Source organism: Xyrauchen texanus, chromosome 14, assembly GCF_025860055.1.
Source record: "Xyrauchen texanus isolate HMW12.3.18 chromosome 14, RBS_HiC_50CHRs, whole genome shotgun sequence".
In the NCBI taxonomy this organism is placed as follows: Eukaryota; Metazoa; Chordata; class Actinopteri; order Cypriniformes; family Catostomidae; genus Xyrauchen; species Xyrauchen texanus.
The window spans coordinates 21,381,059-21,398,105 of record NC_068289.1 but is presented as its reverse complement, the minus strand read 5'-3'; the positions used below and the strand labels follow the sequence as shown (position 1 = coordinate 21,398,105).

The window sequence follows — 17,047 nt, the reverse complement described above, 5'->3', positions numbered from 1 at the left end:
TCCCGCAATTTAGCAACAGTAGCATTTTACAACAATCACCGATCGTGCTGATTCTGACGTTAAGTTTGAGTTTTAGGGAGAAATGTCAGTGCACCGCTGTGAAGGGAAGGAAGTTGTGCTAGACAGAATGTATAAATATTCTTTTTATAATCTTTGGAAGGCGAAATCTAAAATAAAATCAGACTAATATCACAGATCTAAACCAGGCTACGTTTGAATGTTTAGTTCTGTCCTCCGTCGTCACTCATTATGCAGGGCTCATGTTGTGCTCGCTGTGTCACCGCGTGAGCGAGATCTCTCTCTCTCTCTCTGACTGCGAATAGTTAAATTGCATCACAGACAAATGGTTTCATATTATTATACATAGAAATGGCTGGCGAGATAAAATAACTTTCTCTTTATAGCAGTAATAAATGTCTTTTCGTAATTTCTCCAGTACCGTCAGCAGAACCGATAACGTCCGAGCTTACCAAAGCCAGTCCTTCAATAGCCTATAGTGCGTTGGTATCTTTTTTATTACTTATTTCTCTGCATTGAGTGACAACACTCTCAAATATAAGACACACAAACAGAACAAATAAAAGTCTCAGATTCACTGTCTGTAATTGCAAAATTCTTGCTTGCTTATTGTGACATGATAGCAACCCTTCTGCTGTGATAATGCAACTTCAACTACGCTATCAATATCCAAAGTAGCTGAACGTTATGTCGCCTATCGCGTTTGTCACGTTTTTTCTTGAAGTTGGCAGTAATATATCAAAAGTTCTTAATTAAATATAAAGAAGTTATACAAATTTAATCCTTACTGTTTTCTCCAAGGAACTTAGCTCCTTCCTTGAGGTCTGCTCACTCTACTGGAAAATGACTCTAGGGGCAGTGTGCGTCGAACACGTGTTCCACAACAACACTAGGCTGCCCACAGATGCGCCTGCCTAATAATCGGCTTGATATACTTGGATATTGGCCGATGCCGATTATGTTAAAAAATGCAAAAAATCGGCCGATTAATCGGTCAGCCGATTAATCGGTCAACCTCTAGCCAGGAGTGACGAGACACTCTAGAGTTGACCCAACACTGGAGATGCCTCATACATAGTAAACCCAATGTGGTGACAGCAGCTGCTGTGGCCATCAACTTAAAGACCTGCTGAAAGTGTTTCAAACGACAAAGCTCTCTCTAGCTTGAAGCTTGTCAAGCATCAGAAAATATACTGAGTGCGTTCGTCAGTCAAAAGTACAAACATGGTCACCGATTCAAGTTTAATTACCAGGAAGGAAACTTGACAATTGGACACCATCACACTTTTCACCCAACTTACAAATTCTCCAAATGTGAAAGCAATGGGTCTCTGTGCACAAATGCTTGTGCTTCCGACTGCGCTAAATGTAACCAGTCATTGAGGTAATTGAGAACATGGATGCCGCTCAGCCTCAGCGAAGTGAGCGCTGCAATCAACGCATTTCCTGAATGTGCGAAGAGCTAAGGACAAGCTGAATGGCAGGACTTTGAACTGATATGAAGGTGCCCTCAAAGGCAAATCTTAAAAATGGCCTGTGACAAGGGGCTATCCTATCATGTTTCTTTAGGGTTGATCAACACAAATTGACATTTGACATAATTCAACTGGGTTTACTTGTCCAGCATCTATGAAGGGCATTAAAATCTAGTGCAGGTGAAGTCAATATTTTCCCATTTAATTGCATAAGTTGTGTTTAAATGTATAAATATGGTAAATATATTTGAATTTAGCATCAAAGTATATTTTACAGTGCAGATTACTGTATGACTCTCACTATTCACATATTTTTTGTTTGAGAAAGGAGGCGGGACTTTTCTAGTGTTACAATAAAATGCTGATCTGTGAAAAAAGGGTCAAAATCTGCACTGTAAAATATACAGCCCTGCTTTGTTGGAAAATATCCCACCCTGGCTGAAACAAATGTACTGATAGGTTGTTTAGCTGATTCAGACTGTCTATCTTGCCTGTGCCTTCAGGTCAGCGTTCCTATGTCCTGAATCCCACTGCTCTGTGCGCTTGAAGGGAGAATCTATGTATACTTTTTGATGTAAAAATCACAATTTTCTCAATGGTTCTGCGGCATTAGCTCAGCAAAACGTTACAGGACAAAAGCCAGCTCGTTGTTGTGGCAGCCTTTGATAGGTATCATCACTTAATTTAGGGCATACGCTAAATCACAGAACTCTAGATCTGACCACCCATAGATACATTTTTTGTAATTCTTCTAGAAAATGCATTGCAAAAAACAAAGACTGCTGGCAAATTACCATGGTATAAATTGGATAATCCATGGCTAGGTTTGCTTTAAACAATCAACCATGCGATTATGATCAGCCAATCGTGTGGCAGCAGTGCATAAAATCATGCAGTTATGGGTTAGGAGCTTCAGGTAATGTTCACATCAACCATCAGAATGGATAAAAAGGTGATCTCAGTGATTTGGACCATGGCATGATTGTTGGTGCCAGATGGGCTGGTTTGAGTATTTTCACACACAACAGTCTCTAGAATTTACTCCGAATGGTGCCAAAATCAAAAAACATCCAGTGAGAGTCTGTTCTGTGAATGGAAATGCCTTGTTGATGAGAGGTCAGCAGAGAATGGCCAGACTGGTACAAACTGACAAAGTCTACAGTAAATCAGATAACTCCGATAACCCCCTGTACAATTGTGGTGAGAAGAATAGCATCTCAGAATATATATGATAAACATACATATACATATATATATATATATATATATATATATATATATATATATATATATATATATATATATATATATATATATATATATATATATATATATATATATATATATATATATATATATATATATATATATATATGTATGTATGTATGTGTTTAGTATACATTATTTGCATGTTACTACAGAAGTACAGATATTTCCTACCTGGACAGATGACACACATTATTAAACTGTCTACACTTCATCAGGAATATTATTCATATTCTTTAGTCATGTGCTGATTTAAATTAGGGTGCTTATTATTGTTTGACTCTGTCAGATATACAGGTGAACGTGCATAATGGTGTGTATTGTTTGTGTTCAGGATCTGAATGTGGATGAGTTTGAGGAGATGTTTAAGACTAAAGCACAGGGACCAGCCATAGACATAACCTCCAGCAAACAGAAGACTGCTCAAAAAGGACCAAGCAAAGTTTCGCTGTTGGACTCCAACAGAGCAAAAAATCTGGCCATCACACTGAGGAAAGTGGGCAAAACATCAGAGGAGATCTGCAGAGCCATTCAGATGTAAGTCGCATGAGACACACACTACATCAGTTATGATAGCACCAACACTTCTGATTATCAGGAGTGCACATACAGAAAGCAGTTATGCTTTCATGTTCTTGAAAGGTTTCTGAAAGGATGTTTATTCTAACTTATATCAACATAGACGTCTGCGTAGATGTTCTGTGTAATTGTCACATTCAGATAACACAAACAAATGCAGTGGTCCTACAATTCAGTGTATGAAAGTTATTGTATTAGACACTGTGGAGCGGAGGGGGGTGGGGCCGGGTCGGAATATCGCTCGCCCGGTCCCCAGTCGGCCTGATGAGGCGCGTGATATTCCGACCCGGCCCCGCCTCCCTCCGCTCCACAGACACAAAATATCACAAGCTCTCATTTAAAGCATAACATTTTACAAATATATATATATATATTTTGTTTGGTATGATGAAACTTTTCAGTTTCATCATACCACGGTGGTGGAATGACCTTCCCAACTCAATCCGGGAAGCTAACTCACTCTCTATCTTCAAAAAACGGCTAAAAACACATCTTTTCCAAAAAGCACTTAACCGGTCACTAAAAAAAATAAAATAATATATTTACATTTTGTATACTATTCTGATGATAGTGATGGTACTTTGTAATATGGCACTTTTCGTACCACTGTCTCCTTAAGATGATTCGCTTATGTTTTGCTCTTTTGTAAGTCAGCTTTGGATAAAAGCGTCTGCCAAATGAATAAATGTAAATGTAAATATATATATATATATATATATATATATATATATATATATATATATATATATATATATATATATATATATATATGTATTAACATATACTGTAAATTAAACAATAGATATACACTGACTTAGCACATTATTAGGAACATTTGTTCCAAATAAATTGCCCGATGTGGTCTGATGTTTTAGCCCATCCACCTCAAGGTTCGACATGTTGTGCATTCTGAGATATTATTCTTCTCAGTACAATTGTACATAGCTGTTATCTGAGTTACTGTAGACTTTCTGTCAGCTCAAACCAGTCTGGCAATTCTCCATTGACCTCTCATCAACAAGGCATTCTCAAGGCTTAGAAAGTTTAGATCTAAGAAATGTTCATCCATAATTTTTTTTAGGGATGTCCCGATGCCGATACTGGTATCAGAATCGAGTCTGATACTGCACTCATGTACTCGAGCTCATAAAAATGCTTGAATACCAAAAACTGATACTATCTGACATACGAATTTCATAACATAAACAATCAGCGCACAAATTCTAAATTACATCATGTCCTAGTGAGATTATTTAACCACAAAAGCTGCAATTTAATGAGATAAATCGTCATGGTTATCCTTCTTTTCTCAAGAAGGAGTGACACGGGGGGCAGCTGAATTGGCTTTCTCTCGTGAGAAAAGAAAGCCGCGACTGCAACGTTGCCATGGCTATGTTCTCGCACTGAGTGAATGGTGAAACTCCAAAAAGGAGATAAAGTCACCATAACCATAATCCATAAGACTCAAGTGGTCTGATCAATGTCTTCTGAAGCAGTTGAGTTGGTTTTGGGTGAGAACAGACCAACATATAACTCCTTTTTCACTGTACATCTTGACAGCAGTCTACTTGGCAATCATGATTTTAAGCTCGATTACACTTCCTAGTATTTGACACATGTGCAGAGCTCTAGATAGCTGTAAAGGAAGTGTAATCGAGCTTGAAATCATGATTGCCAAGTAGACTGCTGTCAAGACGTACTGTGAAAAAGGAGTTATATTTTGGTGTGTTCTCACCCAAAACCAACTGGATCACTTCAGAAAACACTGATTAAACCACTGGAGTCTTATGGATTATGTTTATGGTGACATTATCTCCTTTTCGGCACTTCAAAGGCATAATCACCATTCACTTACAGTGTGGACAGAGCTGAAATATTCTTCTAAAAATCTTCATTTGTGTTCTGCTGAAGAGAGAAAGTCATACACATCTGGGATGGCATGAGGGTGAGTAAATGATGAGAGAATTTTCATTTTGGGGGGAACTATCCCTTTAAGACTGGACGCTGGTGCCTTTTTTTATTTTTAATAAAATTATTTAGGATAAAGCAGCAATTGACACTTTCTTTGTTGATCTGTGTGGGTATCAGGTTTGACCTGCGGACGTTGTCGGTGGATTTCGTGGAGTGTTTGATGAGGTTCATTCCGACAGAAGTGGAGACAAAAGTTCTACGACAGTACGATAAAGAACGCAAACCGCTGGAGAACCTGACGGATGAAGACCGCTTCATGATCCAGTTCTGTAAAGTAGAGCGCCTAATGCAGAAGATGACCATCATGGCGTTTTTGGGGAATTTCACTGAAAGCGTTCAGATGCTCACACCGGTAAATAAATGTTTCTCTAATTCTTTCATACTCTTTTTCATCATTTGGTTACAGTGTTTTACGCAAAGTGTTGTCCAAGTGTCTTTTGTTTCATTTTTAAGTTTTCTTCCTGTATATGTGTACGTGTGGGAGAGTGTATCTGTGTTTAAAGATTTTATATCTTTTTGTCTCAACAGCAACTTCACGCTGTTATTGCAGCATCTGTGTCCATCAAATCCTCACAGAAACTCAAGAAGATTCTGGAAGTAAGTGTTTCACATCTGTTCTGATGCACTCTTCTTCAGACTGAGAGTGTGTTTACTAAGAGAGGTTTATTTTCTCTGTCTCAGATCATCTTGGCTCTGGGAAACTACATGAACAGCAGTAAAAGAGGAGCCGTGTATGGCTTCAAACTGCAGAGCTTAGACCTGGTAAAATTCATGTTTTATTTTCTCTTTTAATTTATTGTCTTTTTCATCCATTTACATTGACTCATGTTAAGCTTATAGTTGTGATGTTAATTAGTTTTTTCTAATGCACAAAACTACCTGTCAGTTTTTAAAGACCATGTTCAATCCAAATTGATGTTTTTTGTCTTTTAGTTCATGTCTATAAACTTTGAGGCTGTCTATATGTTTGTAAAGGGATTAATGAAAAGGAGGAGTCAAGAACCGGCTTGATAATATAAAATAAGATTTAATGAAGAACTGAACCAAAAAGACACAAACACACAGGTGTCGGGCAGCTGCCCGTAACACTCTCTCTCTGTTGCACCACCATCTCTGGTCGCTCTTATCCCTCTCAATGGCTCAATTAGCCTGATTAGGGGCTGGGTGTGTAGCATCTGTGTTAGTCTGTGTACTCCTAATAAACTCCAAAATAAACATTTAGCCGATATACAGTACATTATTTACTTAATAACAGTCTTCTGTGAAAATGAACCAAAATTATTATTTAATTATTTATTTATTTTATACACAATTTACAATCATATTTGTTCAAACTACATAATGATGGCTTTTTAGATATTACAGTTTCATATTCTGTTAATGCATGATTTTCTTTAAAGCTGCTTTGAAATAATATGTGTTGTGAAAAGCGCTATACAAATACAAATGACTTGACGTGATGACATAATTTCCTGCTCAGTGGTGGATCACAAATGTTTGTCCAATAAAATAACGAGAAATGTCCCTCCCCCTTATACCACCTGCTACCTTCTAATAGTAGCAAGTAGAAAATCATGGTTCATGGCTATATTGTAAAATAAAGCCTATTGGCTGTTTTAAAAAAATAAAAGAACAAGCCCTACTTCCTGTTTTAATAGGAAATACATTAACACAGGAAAGGAATGTATGCTCCTCAGGCCATTTCATGGGGTCTTTGAAGTCCTGACAGGATGTAATCTGTTGTTTATGTGTGCTTGTAATTTGCAGTTATTAGACACCAAATCAACAGACCGCAAGATCACTCTTCTGCACTATATCGCAAATGTAGTGAAGGAAAAATACCAGCAGGTGTCGCTCTTCTATAATGAACTGCACTATGTGGAGAAAGCAGCAGCAGGTATGAAATATATTTCAATTTGAAAGTATGTATAATAAACAGGGCAGATCATATTTGCTCACTAGTTGAGGCTTGATTTTTCTGATTGAAAAGGTTTTCACTCTGTTTTTGTATCTCTAAATCAATGATTCTCAACTAGTGGTTCACAACCCATTTTGATATGGTTATGGACAGCAGGGAAGAATATTTGAATTGCAACTACCCATCAAATTGTGCAGTTAGTAACAGGGTTATATAATTCTGGATTTTTATTTTAAATTGAGTTGGTCAATTCAGTTTTGTTTTCGTCAGTTTTCACACTTTGTTAGTTTTGTTGTTTTCTAGTTTCAGTTGTAGTATTTTTTCAAAACTATAGCGTTTACTGGCCCTTACATTTCTCAGGGAAGTCCTGTGTTACTTCTATCTATTGGCATTTTCCTGTTTAATTAAAGTGGATTGTAAATGTTTAAATTCGTATAATATACTGTAAATAGAAAAAACAAAAAGTAAAATTCATTCATGGTCATTTTTTATTGTAATGTAGTTAGTTTTGTATGGAAGATGAAACCTGCAAAAATAAAGAAAGTAATCTACATATGCATGCATAAATATGTACATAATTGAATGTGTGAGGAGATATACTGTACAAATAAATAAATACACCAATCAATGCAAAAAATAATACAATATGAAATCTTAATAATGGTTGGGGAAATGGAAATTGTTAAAGGAAATGCAAAAGTAAAGTTTATTTTTAATTCCATATTTCTATATTTCTTTAATCATTTATGTATTTCTGCATGCTGCTCCATATAAATTTTTCATTTGCGTAACATGCTAATGAGAGGATTCCAACAGCTGTGCATCACAGTCAAACTATCAATACCAAGTGCAACAGTTTTTGGCAGGAGTTTGCAGTTTCATCATGGTGAAGAGAAGGTCGATAGCACAGTTGATCCGTGAGTCAATATAGTTTGAAGAATCGTAAAAGCAAGATCCTTTGCGAAACTATTATTTATTGGTTGATTGTGAAAATGTGGTAATGTCCTTATTAATGTCATAGTCAAATGAATCACTTTGACATTGATCAGCCAATGGTGTCATAAATTCTGCCTACTGATGTTTTGACATCCTCTCATTAGCATAGTGCACAGAGGAAAAATAAATACGGAACTACACACAGAAATAAATGAATGATTGAAGAAATATAGAAATATATACAAATTTCCATAAACATTTTTGCATTTCACCAACCATTTTATGTTGTATTATTTTGCATTAATGGGTGTATTTATTATTTATTCATGTATTTATATAATTATTTGTAAATCTCCTCATACATTTAATTGTTTAAATATTTATGCAGAAATATATGGACTTATTTACTTATGTATTTGTGTATTTATTTATTTATTATTTTTGCAAGTTTCGTCCTCCATAGTCGTTTAGTTTCAGTCTTTTCCAAGCCGTTTTTTTTTTCTTTTTTTTCGTTAATGATAAGTGTTTGTTGTTGACATCAAAGAATAACACTATACAATACAAAAAAGTACAAGCCGTACAACAATAAATGCAGGTTAACTGCAGCGAGGATAAACATTGTGCTGACCATTTGTTTTTGGTGGTAAATTACTGCATGAAGCATAAAGCTATTGGGTTCAAGACACATTTCCTATTCAGTCCTGTCTGTAATATTATCTGTAGTTTATGGTAATATGAATACATTTCAATGTTTGATTTTACACTTTATTGAATTTTAGAACTTGAAAAAGCAACTTGATGTCCAAAGTAAATTGTGGGTACAGTTGAGATCCACTGTATTAAAACACAAATAATTGATAGACAGAACAGTGAATTCCTTCTCTGTCCATCAGTGTCTCTGGAGAATGTGTTATTAGATGTGAAGGAGCTTCAGCGAGGGATGGATTTGACCAGGAGAGAGTACAGTATGCACGGACACAACACAATGCTCAAAGATTTCATACAGCAGAACGAGAACAAACTCAAAAAACTCCAGGACGATGCCAAGATCGCTCAGGTACCTGAAACACAGCACACGCATGACCCAAAACATGCAGTAGTTATCTGATCTACTTAAAGAAAAGCTTTGTCTGCAGCAACATTGTTATTTTAAAGACTCTTGCCATTTTTGCCATTGCATGAAATTAAATGTAAACAAAATATTTTATTGTATAATGTATCATCAAACTGTGTATTTCTCTTATTTAGGATGCCTTTGATGAGGTGGTGAAGTTCTTTGGAGAAAATTCCAAAACAACGCCGCCATCTGTGTTTTTCCCAGTAATTGTGCGCTTTGTGAAGGCATACAGGGTAAACTGACCAATCACACATCATCTGCTTCACTTCTTCCAATCATAGGCTTGTTTCTCACCATATTTGAGTATTTATTTCCACATCCATATTATCAGGTTACAGAATTCACACAGCCCACGTAAGCAGAAGTGTAGCTGCAAGAAAAGTTAGATTTCATGAGGATTAAGTCTGTAAAAGCAGCACATACTCTGTCAGCATGAAAGTACAATGCAAGTCTACTCTAACAGACTTGAAGAGCCAACGACTGTTCATACAACTTCCCAAATAACTAAAGCTACATGACTGATGACCGTGTTCTCTCTCTGTCTCTCAGCAAGCAGAGGAGGATAATGAGCAGAGAAAAAGACACGAGCAGATGATGATGGAGAAACGAATAGAGCAAGAGGCCTTGATGGAGCTAGATGATCAGAAGGTTAAGAGAGTGTGTGTGTGTGTGGGGATGTATACAGACAAAACAGCCATTTATTGCAAGCCCTTTCGACATTTAATCACGTGGAGGATATGAATTATAGATATCAACAATTACATTTTTACTAGATACAGTGCTCATTCTTGATATCAGGATTGGAACAACTACTATTAAAATGTTTATTATTGATATCAAATACTTCAGAAATACCCATTCTTGATATCAAAAAGGAAATTTAACTAGTAAAAAACTATTATTGTCAGTCATTCACTCCTGGTTAAAATGCAGTTACAGGTATCTATAATTATACTTTCGAATTAGTTGAAATTACAATTTCACATATCAGCTATCTTACTAGTGAAAATAAATTTTGATATCAATAATTACATTTTTACTAGTGCAAATGCCCATTCCTGATATCAATAATTGAATTGCAACTACTGAAAATGCTCACTTGTGATATCTTTAATTTGGTTTTCACTACTGGCAGTGTTAATTTTGGATATCTGTAATGTGACTGTAGCTAGTATAAAATCCTTTTATTATTCAGTATCTGTTACCCTATAACACCTCCTGTATCAAATTTGATTCATTTAAGTAGATGTCTGCTCCCACCTGGTGGACGTTTCCAGAAATGTTTTGATGGACAAAATATTTTTAACAATTTTCCCAAAAAAATCTTTTTATTTTGTATGTGAGATCTTTGCTGATTTTATAAAGTAAAAATGACAGTAATTATTATATTGTTACTGATAATTTTAATATAAATTATATGCTGAATATCAGCATCTTGTGCATATTGAATATTATTTTATAAAAAAAAAAATGCCCCTTGAAATCCATGTATACAATGGTATTAAAATATCAAATGGTATTTCATGTCAGAAATGTAATTTTTTTTTCATATGTAACTTTCATATGTCAGCTTTACAGGGTTAATTTCTGAAAAACATGTAACATGTTGAAATACGTTTACAGATATCAAAAATAAGCATTTTCACTTGTTGTAATTTAATTGTTGACAACAGTAATGGCTATTTGTACTAGTAAAAATTGTATTATTAATATAAAAATCTATATCCAAAAATAATTTGTGTGTGTGTGTGTTCAGTCTCCCTCTCATAAAAATAAACGGCAGCAGCAGGAGCTAATCACAGAGCTGAGGAAGAAGCAGGTGAAGGACAGCAGACATGTGTATGAGGGGAAAGACGGAGCCATAGAGGACATAATCACGGGTAACAAACACACACACATATAAAACTTAGTGTTTTGGTGTTAATCTTTTGTGTGTCCTACAGTCGTTCTGCATGCAGCGACCTTTAAAGTTTAAAACATTTTATAACATGTTAGTTTCAGCCACTAACCAGCTCTTTGTGATTGGTGGGAAGTTTTCTGTCTGAAACTTTACTGCTCAATAACAGTTTACTGACCCAGTGTTATTACAGACTGACAATATGTGTGTGCTTTTACTGCTTATTGCTCTGAGCTAGAGCACGTTTACTGTGATAACTATAGTCTTAAAGGGGTCATATCATATACATTTTATCGTTTTTGTGCCCTCGTTATTTTTTTTTTAAACCTTTTGAATATAACAGTCCTCTTATTACTGCTGTGGCTTGTAAATGCCCTCTTCACGTGTTAAATGAGTGACAGCTCATACTCTTAGGCTGTCAGGTCCAATATAGTTTGCACTGCTTTCTCAATAATGGCCTCTTTGCAAAGCTGCTTTACATTGTTTCAGATTTACTGCTGAAATGTGCTGCTCAAACTGTTAAGATCAGCCTGAAATGATCAGCGATCTTGTTAAAAATGTACTTAAGCCATCGTTTCTAACACTGATTCGACAGAAGGTTACGAATTAGGGCTGGGCATTGATACAGATTTCTCGATTTCAATTCACAAGCTCTCGATCCGTGCATCAGCAACTGTGTATTCCTCAAGTTGGTAGAATCGCCATATGTTACAGCTTCCCTGAATATGTGCCAGTCAGTACACTCAAAACAGTCCTGAAGAGCAGAGATGGCTCCTACTGGCCTGGATTTCACCTGCTTCTGGAGCAGTTTTGTGCGTCTGACGAGCGGTCTGTGTGCTGCCTGGAATTAGCATAACAGAGATGTGGTCTGAGTAACCGAGGCGGGGCGGGGCTCCGCCCGGTACGCGCCTGGGATGTTTGTGTAAACAAGATCAAGCATGTTCGACCCTCTCGTTGCAAAGTCCACATAATGATGGAATTTACTTTGTAATCCTACATTAGAAATAAAACATGTAAAACATTGGAATGAATATCCTGGGCCGTGTACCACCTGAGGGCACTCCATACCACTGGTATATGGCATTAATAGTAATATGGTAGTATGCGATTCAAACTCAGTGACAGTAGCCTATGTAGAACAGATGCTTTAACAGTACGGTCTCTTTAAGACAAGAGATATCAGCCAGTAAGCGCAAATAACGAGAAAAGACTTGCGCAATTTAAAAACAGATAGGGAAGAGACATTATTCAATGACATATGGATCTGTGATCTCATCTTTGGACACACAGAATGAGTTAAATCAAACTTTTACTCTCAACACGCAGTGAAAGGAACTCTGTGTTAATAACTTGTTCTCCACTAGAATACTCAATCACTGGTGAGTGAAATCTGAACATTTACTAGTGTCGAATCAGATATTTTTAGTTGCATTGTGAGATTTGGCTGCACATGCGAGTGATTTAATTGCATTATAGAGGGTTGCAACTCAGAGGGGGGAAAAAAAGGATCTTGGGATTTTAGAATCGATATCGAGATTGTTCAAACTAAGATTGCGATGCATCGGAAAATCAGTATTTTTACCCAGCCATTAGTTTTTCTGGTGTTTAGGGAAAGGCTTTCAGTATATTAAATCATGTACATTTCAGAAAACTCCACAGCTGAAATGTCAGATTTTCACATCATTTACTCACTTTCTTCTGCTAAAAACAAAGATTTTTAGAAGAATATTTCAGCTCTGTTGGTTCTTACAATTCAAGTAAATGGGTGGCAAAATGTTGATGCTCCAAAAATCACAGAAGGAATACACACGACTCCCATTGTTTAATCCATATCTTCAGAAGCGACATGATAGGTGTGGGTAAGAAACAGATCAAGTGGAGATTTATAGTAAAAAAAGATTGAAATATTGATCTGTTTCTCACCCAATGAGATTGCATCACTTCAGAAGACCTATTAAACCACTGGAGTCATATGGATTACTTTTATGCTGCCGTTATGTGATTTTTGGAGCTTGAAAGTTCTGGCCACCTTTCACTAGCATTGTATGGACCTACAGAGCTGAAATATTCTTCTAAAAATCTTTCATTCATTTGTGTTCTGCAGAAGAAATAAAGTCATATCTGGGATGACATGAGGGTGAGTAAATGATGAGAGAATTTTCATTTTTGGGTGAACTATCCCTTTAAATAGCATCAATATTTTTACACAGAAATAAGTAGATCTATTGCTAAAATCAGTTGACTTCAGCACCCCTTGATATTACAGTAATGTGATTCTGAATATAGGAAAATAAAAAAAACACTTTGTTGTTGTTGTTGTGCTTCCACTATTATTCAAAAAACAATTTTTAAGCGGGTACCTCTAGTTGAGTTGAACAATAGTAAATCATTTGTTTTCATGATATGACCCCTTAAAGAATATTTCATTTCAATATATAACCATAAAAACCTGAATCTTTATAATTAGCTAATTCTTTAAGGGGAGAATTATTCTGTAATATAATAGCATTTTTTATGTACCTTATGTGTAATACTCTTGATCAATATTTTATATAGTTTTAGCTTCATATAACAGCTATTAGTATAATGTTATTATAATAGATTGTGCTGCTGTGCTGTAGAGAGTGCTAACCTTATGCTTGTTGCTCTGTCAGTTCAACCCTCTGTTGTTTGTGTTGTGTTTGTGTTTCATCTGGACGCAGTGCTGAAGATTGCCCCCTTTACCGCACGCACGGCCAAACGCAGCTCACATTACTTCAGCGAGGAGTTCCACTTCTAAAGCTTAGATTCTCTTTCTGTCTTAAAGGTCACTGGACAGAGCTGCTCTCTCACTCTGTGTGTGTGTATGTTTGTGTGCAACCCTTCACATTCTGCCTTTTATTTTCCTTCTGTTGTTCACATTACTTAATTATCCAACCAAACTTTTTTCTGCATGTCGGGGGGTTTGGGCAGGAAAGGGTATGATGTCATCACAGTTTTCTTTGCATGGAATGTGTCATAAAAAATTCATATTCGTCAGTGTAATAAAACCAGTGTAACAATGAAACATGATGTCACAAATGGCCAGACACATCAGGGTCGACTGTAAGGTCACTGTGTACATGTCATTTGCATACTATTCGTAGTATACATACTTCATACTCCAGAGTAGTTTGGTAGTATGCTAGTGTGAGGTTTCAGTTTCTCTCAGGTAAAATCAAACACTGGTGGTTGCATCAGACAGTTGAGAGTGCCCTCTGCTGTCGATGTGTAGAAACACATAAACTCACATTCAAGTTGCATATTTGTGTGCAACTTATTTGTTTAGTACCATTTCCCCTTCTGTCACTCACTCGACATTGTGTCGATTGTAGTGACACAAGGGGTCTCTTCTGAGAGCCTCACGTACATCTGAACTTGAGAAAAGGCCAATGTCAATTTGATTCAAATTCAGACAGAATTTGCATGCTCCGCCCCGGAATATAAATGTATAAAGGGAGCAGGCGAGCGAATGCCAGACAGATTTTTTCTTCGGAGCCGAACGATTGTGTGATCAGCGAGCTGTGTGACACTGCTGTGTGCTTCACCCACCTCTGCAAGAGAGCTTGCTGTTGGATCTTGCTGTTGGATTCCAGCGCATTTCTCCTCTCTGCACTCCGTGCAGACACTGCCCCTGGGCATTTCAACAGGACTTCTCTTATTAAAGAGTTGACTTCTCTGAAATAGTTTATTTTCCTCTAAAAGAGTTTCATTCTGGTAAAAGAGCATACATACACAAGCGAGCGTTGAATGTCCTTTTCAGGATGTGTCTTTTTAAAGATGACCTTCCGCCACTGTGTAGTTCCTGGTTGCGGTCGATTTTGCTCCACTTCTGATGGTCATAAAAGCTGTTTCGTGTGCCTGGGCTGCGAACACACAGACAGTGTTTTATGAATGGTTTAGGTTTAAGGCAATTTGGGGATGACGACGGGCTCGGTTTCACCTGGTAAAACCCCATGAACCACCCGGCACACTTGCTTGCTTCCTTACGAGCTCGGGAGGAGTGCAGCTCGCTTCGTGGCCAGCCGGCATTGTCCTTCGCGCCCCCAGAATTGGATGACGATTTCGCCGCTGCATCGGAGAGCGTCTAATGCTGATGACTCGCCTGGGCTGCCACCTTCGGGTCCGCTCGCCCAGTCTGAGCCTGACGCATGGATGTCCGCTATGCCATGAGCGCGAGGATGACTGGAAACCTCCGTCCCCCCCAAAGGCCAGGAAGCCAGACATTTGCTCTGGAGCTGGTAGCAAGACCACTCCGTCCCCCGGTGGAGGGCCGGGTGGAGAATCCTCAGTTCTCCCTTTTTTTTGCTGCACCCCCCTTCAGGCTGCGGTACCCAAATTGTCAAAGAGCAATTCCCTCATCAGACCGGTGCACGCCGTTCTCACGGCACCCCAGCACCAAAATCTTGCAGTCCCGGCACCCCGGACGCGGCCATCTCGCCTCCGGACCCATGACTGCCCAGCCCCGGCAGGCCAGCGATGACGAGTCTCGAGGACGTCCCTGCAGGACCTCCTCCTCTGTCTATAACCCGCTCCCTGCCGGGTGCGCGGAGTAAGGTAAGTGCTTTTGAGTTTTTTCTCAGCACTCAAGCATCGGGACGCACTATTACCTGCTCCCTCCCGCCGTGAGGCCCCACCCGGTACATCCAAACAATTGTCCCGTTAGTGCCCCTTGCACAGAGCTTAGACACATGGCTTGCGCTTTCCAGCCCGTTGCGATGGCTGGCCAGGACAATCCGACTCAGCTACGCGATTCAATTCGCCAGGCTCCCGCCTCATTGCAGCAGTATTCGCTCCACAGCAATGCGTGGCAAAACACCAGCACCTTACAAGCAGAGATTTCCACTCTGCTACTCAGGGACGCGATAGAGCCTGTCCCTCCAGCCAAGATGAAGAAGGGTTTCCACAGCCCTTACTTCATCGTACCCAAAAAAGGCAGTGGGTTGCGGCCAATCTTGGACTTGCGAGTTCTCAACCGGACTTTACACAGACTCCCATTCAGAATGCTCACACAGAGGCAAATTCTAACCTGAGTTCGGCATCAAGATTGGTTTACGGCTGTAGACCTGAAGGAAGGGTACTTCCACGTCTCCTTTCTGCCTCGACACCGACCCTTCTTATGGTTCGCGTTCGACGGCCAGGCGTATCAGTACAAGGTCCTCCCCTTCGGCCTGTCTCTGTCCTCTTGCGTCGCAGAGGCAGCCCTTGCCCCGCTACGGGATGTGGGCATCCGCATACTCCACTACCTCGACGACTGGCTCATCTTAGCGCATTCTCGAGTGGTACTATGCGCCCACAGGGACCAGGTGCTCATGCACCTCAGCCGTTTAGGGCTTCAGGTCAACTGAGAGAGAAGCAAGCTCTCTCCGGTTCGAAGCATCTCTTTTCTCGGTTTGGAGTTAGACTCAGTCTCAATATCAGCACGCCTCACAACAGAGCACGCGCAGTCATTGCTTATGTGCCTGGCTCACTTGAAGCCAGGCACAGCGGTTCCTCTCAAACAGTTCCAGAGGCTCCTGGGGCATATGGCATCTTTGGCCACAGTCGTGCTGCTCAGGTTGATGCATATGAGACCGCTCCAGCACTGGCTTCAGACTCGCGTCCCGAGATGGGCATGGCGTATATACCGTGTGTTTATTGCCCCTTCCTACCGTCAGACTTTCAACCCTTGGACAGACCTCTGTTTTCTGCAGACAGGAGTCCCCCTACAGCAGGTGTCCAGATGTTTCGTGGTCACCACAGATGCCTCTCAGCTGGGTTGGGGCGCCGTGTGCCATGGACACGCAGCCGCTGGCTCCTGGATGGGGCCCGCCAGTGTTGGTACATCAACTGCCTTGAGTTGTTGGCTGTAC

General features: G+C 39.0%; 1 protein-coding gene across 3 annotated transcripts in view; it reads left to right on the top strand.

The window, feature by feature from the left end:
* Positions 1-17,047, top strand: part of LOC127654754 (formin-like protein 2) — a 188,356-nt gene that overhangs the window by 156,472 nt on the left and 14,837 nt on the right. For all 3 annotated transcript variants that reach the window (XM_052142089.1, XM_052142091.1, XM_052142090.1), the window contains exons 17-25: positions 3,094-3,296; positions 5,427-5,661; positions 5,838-5,906; positions 5,991-6,071; positions 7,077-7,206; positions 9,057-9,220; positions 9,412-9,513; positions 9,830-9,928; positions 11,037-11,160. In XM_052142089.1, the coding sequence (XP_051998049.1) occupies positions 3,094-3,296; positions 5,427-5,661; positions 5,838-5,906; positions 5,991-6,071; positions 7,077-7,206; positions 9,057-9,220; positions 9,412-9,513; positions 9,830-9,928; positions 11,037-11,160 (1,207 nt within the window). The remainder of the gene's footprint in view (positions 1-3,093; positions 3,297-5,426; positions 5,662-5,837; positions 5,907-5,990; positions 6,072-7,076; positions 7,207-9,056; positions 9,221-9,411; positions 9,514-9,829; positions 9,929-11,036; positions 11,161-17,047) is intronic.